Raw genomic sequence first — 9,081 nt, 5'->3', positions numbered from 1 at the left:
AGGCGGAGGGAAGATAGCAAAGAAAAGACGTAAAAAATTGGACTTAAACGCAGCCAAGGATGGCAGCATTCAGGTCACGTGCCAGTCGAGAAACTGTCATTGAGGTGGGAATGTTAAAGGATAGCTTTTACCAGGTGTTTTATAATTCCTTGGGCCTAAACCATAGGTTGCTATGGAGTTTGGAGTTAAGTGCCTCCTAAATGAGTAGCCAAATAGGTAAATAGCAGGGTATGTACTTTTTTTATATAAAGGCAATGTTGCATAACTTTGCTAAGACAATCTGAACGGATACTTTTAATGATTGGTTATTGTAGTCTTTGTTTCTGAGCACACACAAAGCACGAGTTAAGAAATATAGGAAACAAGTGTTGTTTTCAGAGAATGGAGAGTAAAGCAAAGCTGTCTTGTCTCGGTTATGCTTCCTGTTTTGGTCATCTTGTTGGTCATGCAGACATGGACTGTGTTAACACCCTCCCCCCTCACTCACACTTACTCATATATGTCTCAGCACACTATACACACACACACATACTAATTTTACACCAGGACTGTTTTAAGAAACATGCACTTGTGGACATTGTAGAAGGGCAGTTTTCCTAGTACAGCTAGGGGTATTTAAGGGGAGAAAAATATGAAAATCTAAATGTAAAATATGAATATCCAGACCGAAAACTTCTTGACAATAAAGCTCCAGGCCTCCTGATTAAGTGCAGATGTTATGTAAATAATTTAATTTGCACAAGAGACTATAAAGTCTAAATGTCTTGTCATTCAAGAAGGAAAATCAATCGAAGAATGTTTGTTTTTTTGTCATTGTAAGCTTGTATTTCTGGTCTTGGTGACATATCGAGTCAGCATGAAACGAGGCGCAACAAACACACCTGTACAGGAAAGACTGGCAGTTATTTTCTCGTATAGCTTCTATTTCCGTTTTTCATGAACTGATATGTCATGTGATTTGGTGGTTATTCTGCGCCACTCGTATAGGATTAAGAAAATTATCTTAATTAGTTCTAGTTATATTGGTATATATAGTTATATAAGTGTAAAAAAGGCATGATATCAAGTTAATACTTGTACTGCCACTGATGGGTTCAATCTAAATGCTTTTATTAAGTTCAGTGTGTTGTTTCAGTAACATGAAAACACTCACAAACTTGGAATGTTCTTCAAAGCCTTGAAAACTTAATCTCTGTGAAAGCGGTTGCCCTACTTGACCTTCTGCATCACATGTCTGTTCTCACCCCCCTGTCTGAGTCTGAGCTGAAAAACTATTCAGCATAAACGCTTCTCCACAGCTGACTTTGATCCGTAATACATCCCAGCATGGTTTCTCCTTCTCCTTCTTTCTGTGTTGAGACATAAATTGTTGTTTGAGTTGATGTCAGGCAATATGTAAATTGTGGATACATTACTTTTCACCTGGCAGACAATAAAATTGGCAATAGAAGGAGGGACTACCAATTGCATGCACACTATATTGCCAAAAGTATTGGGACACCCCTCCAAATCATTGAATTCAGGTGTTCCAATCACTTCCATGGCCACAGGTGTATAAAATCAAGCACCTAGACATGCAGACGCTTCTACAAACATTTGTGAAAGAATGGGTCGCTCTCAGGAGCTCAGTGAATTCAAGCGTGGTACCGTGATAGGTTGCAACCTGTGCAATAAGCCCATTTGTGAAATTTCCTCACTACTAAATATTCCACGGTCAACAGTCAGTGGTATTATAACAAATATGGAAGCAATTGGGAAAAACAGCACCTCGGCCACGTAAAATCACAGAGCAGGGTCAGTGCATGCTGAGGCGGACAGTGCACAGACGTCGCCAACTTTCTGCAGTCAATAGCTACAGATCTCCAAACATCATGTGGCCTTTAGATTAGCTCAAGGACAGTGAGTAGAGAGCTTCATGGAATGGGTTTCCAAGGCTGAGCAGCTGCATCCAAGCCTTACATCACCAAGGGCAATGCAAAGTGTCGGATGTAGTGGTTTAAAGCACGCCGCCACTGGACTCTAGAGCAGTGGAGACGTGTTCCCTGAAGTGACGAATCACGCTTCTCTGTCTGGCAATCCGATGGACGAATCTCGGGTTTGGCGTTTGCCAGGAGAACGGTACTTGCCTGACTGCATTGTGTCAAGTGTAAAGTTTGGTGGAGGGGGGATTATGGTGTGGGGTTGTTTTTCAGGGGTTGGGCTTGGCCCCTTAGTTCTAGTGAAAGAACTCTTAATGCTTCAGCATACCAAGACATTTTGGACAATTTCATGCTCCCAACTTTGAGGGAACAGTTTGGGGATGGCCCCTTCCTGTTCTGACATGACTGTGCACCAGTGCACAAAGCAAGGTCCATAAAGACATGGATGAGTGAGTTTGGTGTGGAGGAACTTGACCGGCCTGCACAGAGTCCTGACCTCAACCCGATAGAACGCCCTTGGGATGAATTAGAGAGGAGACTGTGAGCCAGGCCTCGAAGAATGCGATTTTAGAAGAATGGTCAAAAATTCCCACAAACACACTCCTAAGCCTTGTGGAAAGCCTTCCCAGAAGATTTGAAGCTGTTATAGCTTCATATTAAACGCTACGATTTAAGAATGGGATGTTATTAAAGTTCATGTGTATGTAAAGGCAGGCGTCCCAAAACTTTTGGGAATATAGTGTATCAATGGCCTGGAATGCCCAGTCAACCACTCCCAACACCCTAGCATCGTGGTGAAGGATTTTTCCCATGAGCAAGCGAAAAGAATACAGAAAAATCGAATATGGTAGTTTGTTATTTTTTCATTTTCTATTTTTAAAGTCAGATGGTAGATAGTCCCCGAAACTGAGACAGGTGGGGCATTTGTGGGTATTTCCCAGTGTCCATCAGCTGCTGTAACTGTGACTGTAAGATGAGAGTTACTGTGGGATTTATCTCAATCACCCAAGTTGTTGATGGTGTCATTTTAAGACCTTGAAGAACATTCTAATTTGAGCCTTGGCTTTTGTATATAGGCCTGTAAGTATATTTTGAGAATTAACGACGATGTTGCTTGTCTGGCAAACTATTTTGTTAATCCATAGTCAGTAATGTTTGCATATGTAGGCCTATCCTGTTATGTCTTACTTCTACAATATCTATTTTAGCTCACATGAAACAAAAACCCACAATCCACGCCTTCCGCTCTTCTGCGCTGTCATGAAAGTAACTTCGCAATATCAAACGACATGAGCTTTCTCACCTCAGCAAATTTCAGGAAACTCACCCAATGTGACATTGAGCATGTACCACAGTGTGGTATTGCAAATATGCCAAGTGTATGAAGGGAGATTTCCTCTTCAAAAGGATGTTTGGTGAAAAGTTTTGTTTGAAAGAGAGCCATCACATGTGAAAGTTTCTTCAACACAAATCAACAAATAAGAATGATTTCTGTGACACTGAAGACTGGAGTAATGGCTGCTGAAAATTGATTTAGCTATTTTACATCTTAAAATATAGTAAGTTATTTTAACTTGCAATGATCTTTAACAATATTACGGTTTTACTGTATTTTTAATCAAAACGCAGCCTTGGGTGAGCATAAAAGTCAACTTGCAATAGCTTTAAAAGTGTGGTGTTGGCTGGAATTTAAGCCCCTAAGGGGTTTTGGAGATCTGTTCCCCTACCCAGTCTCCACCCTGCACTGAGAAACCAGGCTGATTGAATTAGCCTGGGGATAAAAAGGTGTTAACCACCCTACACCATCCTTTAACCAAAACACATTACACCCCAGTTGGCCCACTTTTGACTTAAACTTGGGTAAGATTTCAACAGGTCTATAGAAACTTTTTGCAAAAAGGAACGGATCCTCTATTGCAAGATTACACGTTAACATGCCTCAGTGAGTAATCAGATTAAAAGGCTGTTTTGACATGATAGGCTTCAAAAGTAAACGATTACACAATGGCTATCTTATCACCTCTTGTTTTAGAAAAGTACAGAAAGCAGATGGCAAAGTCCCAAGGGCAACTTGCCATGGCACTTGAACCAAAAATACTCACCATTTGCACAAGTACTCTACGTGCACAGCATTGGGATACAGTCAGGTAAAGGAGAGTTAATGTTATTTTCCAGTTTAGATAACACACATTTTCCACTAAATTGGAAGGTTGTCACTTGGTTAGAGATATAATATTCACCCCACAATCTTACTTAAGCAATCGAGTGCATAAAAAAAAGTTCATCCAAAACTGAAGTCATGTTGTTTCAAGTTTTCTGACTAAAAAGATGCTTTGAAAATACAGTTCAAGTCAATGAGGTCCAGTGTAGTTTTAGACCCCAATAACTTCCATTATAGAACTGAAAATATTCTGCAGAAGACAAAATAGGTTTGGAAGGACTAGAGGGGAAAGTAAATGGCAGAATTTTAAAATTGGGTTAACGATCCCTTTAAAAAGGAAGCTAAAAATGTATGGAACAGAAAGCAGATAAGAGCTCAGTCACATGTTCAAATTCCAAAAGTCAGACAACGAAGCACGTTATGCAATGCAGATTTTTTTTAATGCAATATGATTGAGGAGAGCATTTACAATAAAATTAAGTTGTATATTAAGCATTCGAGACAGATTACATTACAGAAAACTCTAGAAAAGAGAGATACAAATAAATAGATCTACTTTTAAAACGATTAGCCCCCCATCCCCTTCCCCAAGAAAAATACTGAGTTGCATTTGAACTGTACAGAGTCGCCGCAAGTCTTGCACACAAACAGACCTGCAGTATTAGCCTTAAAGCAATGCCTTTGGTCTAAATCGTGAGCGGTTATACGCTACTGTCGAACTGTCGCTGTGAAGCGACATGGCAATAGCTTACAATAAAAGAGCAAAGGCAAGCGTGTTGGATATTGCATGCATTTTTCAGACACTTATCAGTTGGGGAAAGAGTTCAGTTGCAAACATATCATCCCAAGAGCCCTCAGAGCAGAGAGGGGATGAAATGTTGCTGAAGGGGGAGGGAGATCTCTCGTATCCAGAGTCACTGTACGCATCTGTCAGACACTTCTCGTAGCTGCTGAAGGAAGAGGCGTCGGAGAGGAAGTCGTCAACCGCGTCTGGATTCTGATCCACCGCGGGGATGACCACTTCCTCTGGTTCGTCTTTAACGGACGCCGTTTGGATTTCCACCTCGATTTCTTCATCGACCTCAGAGAAGACAACGGAATCCTCACTTTTGACATCGCAAATGCTCTCCTCGCTCACCACCTCGGCGGGTTTGGTGTAGATGTGGTCAAAGTGGATCAGTTCATTAAGGGCCTCCAGCTTAACTGGTGCGGGCCCCAAAGCTGCAGGTGGGGAGGCAAGTACTTGTTCTCCGGCACCCCCAACCAGCTCAAGCTCCTGCTGGGCTTCCTGTGCTTCTGCGAGATCCGCCTTGAGGAAGAGCTCTGGGTCAAGGATGTCCAGAATACCAAGCAAGAGATCAGACTGCAGGAGACGAGAAAATTCAAAGTTAGATCTTGCCAAAAGTCATTAGTGAGAGTAAACTGTAATGGCCAATGAGATTTGCTTGCAATGTAAACTTTCAATGAAAGCGAACTCGAAAACTCGGAAATCCAACTGCAGGATATTTACCTCAGTGTCTGCAGGGCCAGGGCTGTGAGTATCCATGGTGAAGTCTTCAGATTTGGGGACTGCTGGGCCTGCACCTGCTGCGGAGGCACACGTAGCCTGAGTGCTGCGGACTCAGAAGACCCGGTCACCAAACCCAAATCGCTCACCGAGGACTCCAGTATCTGAACCTAAGAGAATGAGAGGCGTTAGTGGAAAGTGGAAAAAAAACAACACTTTACTGCTCTGTTAAAGGGATAGATCACCCAAAAATGAAAAGTGTAATTCAAAAAAAAAAAAAAAAAAAAAAAAGACTCATGTCATTCCAAACATTCTGTTGAAGATGTTGGTAACCAGACCAGTTGACAGCACCCATTGTATTTGTTTTCCTACTATGGAAGACAATGGGTGCCATCAACCGTCTGGATACCAACATTCTTCAAAATATCTTTTGTATTCAACAGAAGATAGATAATCATACAGGTTTGGAACAGCTTGAGGGTGAGCAAGTATTGACAATTTTCCTTTTTTTTGGTGAACTATCCCTTGAACCACCCGTTTAACAACTACCAATAGAATGTCAAACTGAGTTTTGACGACTAGTCTATTTACCTTCTCCTTTTCTTCCAAGGTATCCAACCCCAGTCTCTGTCTCAACTCCTCATTCTCAGTGATCAGATCGCTCGTTTTCTCTAGCAACAGCCTGTTCTCGACATGGAGTTTCTGATTCTGTGGAAAACATGTAAAATTAAATCTTAATTCTGAGCAACTATGGAAAAAAACTCAAATCTGCATTGCAAATTAGAAAATGGTCAGCCAAAGTACCTCGAGCTCCAACTCCAAAACTTGCTGCTCCAACTCCCCCATTTTGGCCTTTTTTCTGTCTCTTGCTGTCTGTGCAGCAACTCTGTTCTTTAGTTTCCTAAAATAAAAAAAACACAGTGGTTTAACATTTTTGGCTAAACAATATCTAGCTTTATCTGGGGACATTAAATATTTTTAATTGATTTAATCATTTCTGTTTATTCAATTTATATTTATACATTCCTATAACGACTTGATATAAGTTTATTTTGGTTGTTTTCCCTTCAACCCATTTTTGCAGGTCAAAGTGTTGAGGAAATGGCGCATGCGCGGTCATGTCCCTGCCACGCAGGCAGATGTGAATATTGATTCAGAGGGGGAGGGACTGACCGGCAAAACCCACGGGTCTTGGCTGGGATTCAAATTCGTCCATATGGAAGGGTCAAATTGGTTCATATTTAGACATTCCTTGAGTTTATATATCAGAACGTCTATATATATGAAGCATATTAAACTAAATATTAGCCCTCTGGTGAATCATTTCGGTTTAACCCGGTTTCAAACCAACTAAACAGATTAACGTTACAGGCTAATGAAATTAAATCCCAGCTCGCCTCACCTTCGAAGTTGTTTTTCCTCTGGACTCAGATGTGTGAGTCTCTGCCTTTTGCGCATTGGTTGTCCAGAGACGGTGGAGTCGGAGTCTGAAGAGGCTTGGCTCGGTATCATGACAGATATTGAACGGCTGTATCCGCCCTGTGTCGCCGCGGACGAAGCGCTCTGTTTCCCCGATATCAGAAGGACTTTATGGGCTCCTCCGGTCCCTGCTGTAACTACGACCATGTTGTGTGTTGTTCTGGCTTAGGATCTTGTAAAGACCCCTTTCTGTATTGTTTAGGGGTGGGAAATGTCCAAAGAAAATCGTCTTTATTTCCCGTATTAACTCCCTCTTCGATTTCTGAAAATTGAAGAAGTAGAAACGCTCGCGTTCTTTTTCTACCGTCGTGGTGCACAGCGATTGGCTGACAGGACCACTGACGTATTTTGGACGTCAGTCTCTCCTTGGGTTAAAGATGATGCAAGTTTCATTTTTACGCCATGGGCTTTCTAATGATATTGTTTTTCACTTGGATTTTTTAACAAAAATCTTGAGACTTGAAAAAATGAATTTTTATTTGCAGAATGTGACCAATTTCGATCTAATTGCAAATAAATTTAAACAAAATTGTAATGTAGTCCAAAATGTGGGCTAAAGCCATGCTCATTATTATTATTTGAAATAAGGCATTATGTTGAGTTGCTTATTATTATTTTGGTTTGATTTTTATGTGAAACTTTCCACTTAGGCTATTTTATTTTTATTTTTTCAACTCTACACTTTGCCTATTGGCATGAAAAGCTAGTTAAGTTAACAAAATTCAGGTGTTCATGTATATTTGAATGCTTCTGGAACTACACTACTGTCCATATTGATCACGTTTTCCTTTTGAAGAGGATTGCATTTTTTAATCCTTTCAATTCATCAGGAAATTACATCAAATGGCCAGGAATCCTTTAGACCTTGTTTCAGAAGTCTGATGCCTTTTTATTTTATATTAATATTATAGAAAAGTACTACATTGAATAAGTTGAATTGAACTATTGCATGGTGATTGCATCAGGAAATCTTTCTTTTTTTTATCCCCTCATTAGAAAACGAGATCAAGTGATTAAGATCCCCTTCAGCTTTGTTGTGAATGCCTGTTCATTTCGATCCCTTTACCATTTGAAGAAGGTTAAACTAGCTGTAATTGGAACAGGCTCATTAGCAAACATTTGCTTGAATGAAGATGTAGGTCTACCGTCAAAGGAACAGCTGAACAAAGGAGAAACTTCTGAGGGGACTTTCATGTCCTAAAAAATCCCTCCTGAGAGTGAGAGTGAGAGTGTAGGCAAAGTGGATTTCCCTGTTTGGACAGCGTACATTTGCATGAAGTCTATGTTTGGAAAATACTTTTACATAAAATCTGTCAAATTTGTTGTAAAGATTTTAGAAACTGATTGAATTTATCCATATGTTTATGTTGATTCTTGTGTGGGAGGTTTCATGACATGGTTTCAGGATTTGTATCATTTGAAATGTGGAAGTACATTTGGAATAGCCTAAATTTTGTATGATCTACAGGTGGTCCTCTGTATAAGCATCCTGTAACAGTGCAGGAATTGTGTATTAAAGGTGTAGCTGTGAGCGGCAGCCCGTTGAATGAGAAGTCTGTCACCTCAACTTCTAGGTTTGTGTGGAGAGCAAACAGCGGCTGTTTGCTTTACACACTACTATAGTCGTTCAATCAACATCGTAAATCTAGATCTAGAATATGCAAAATTCAGTTCCTTAAGTTATAAGAAAAGCCATTTAGATTGACATTTTCCATGAAAAAAAAAACAGTATGCTGGTTATGTATGTTTTGAAGCACGGCAGCTAGTTTGAGCTGGTTTAAGATGGTCAAGTGCTAGTCCTAAGAAACTAGCTCCAACTCAGCTTAAACCAGCCCATGACCAACTAAGGACCAGCATAAACCAACTCAAACCAGCTGCCATGCTTTAAAACATACCTAACCAGCATATGCTGTTTTTTTTCCCAACAGGGTTGTGTCTAAAGCAATACAACTCAAACATGTTTAAATTTGACGTAAATGGAGAGTCGTTCGTCACCCTCATGTCGTTCCAAACCT

The 9,081-nt window shown here is 40.4% G+C and overlaps 1 protein-coding gene across 1 annotated transcript; it reads right to left on the bottom strand.

The window, feature by feature from the left end:
- Positions 1 to 2,797: 2,797 nt before the first annotated feature.
- On the bottom strand, positions 2,798 to 7,403 carry xbp1 (X-box binding protein 1). Its single transcript, XM_079813966.1, has 5 exons — positions 6,990 to 7,403; positions 6,392 to 6,488; positions 6,179 to 6,295; positions 5,591 to 5,757; positions 2,798 to 5,443 (listed from the first exon to the last, which is right to left on the bottom strand). The coding sequence occupies exons 1-5, from the start codon at positions 7,211 to 7,213 to the stop codon at positions 5,257 to 5,259; spliced, it is 792 nt and encodes a 263-aa protein (XP_079670092.1). The 5' UTR covers positions 7,214 to 7,403; the 3' UTR covers positions 2,798 to 5,256.
- Between the last annotated feature and the right edge of the window lie 1,678 nt (positions 7,404 to 9,081).

The sequence above is a fragment of the Gobio gobio genome (assembly GCF_949357685.1).
Source record: "Gobio gobio genome assembly, chromosome: 4".
NCBI lineage: Eukaryota > Metazoa > Chordata > Actinopteri > Cypriniformes > Gobionidae > Gobio > Gobio gobio.
Note: the sequence above shows the minus strand (reverse complement) of the source record. Positions and strands in the feature narration are given on the sequence as shown.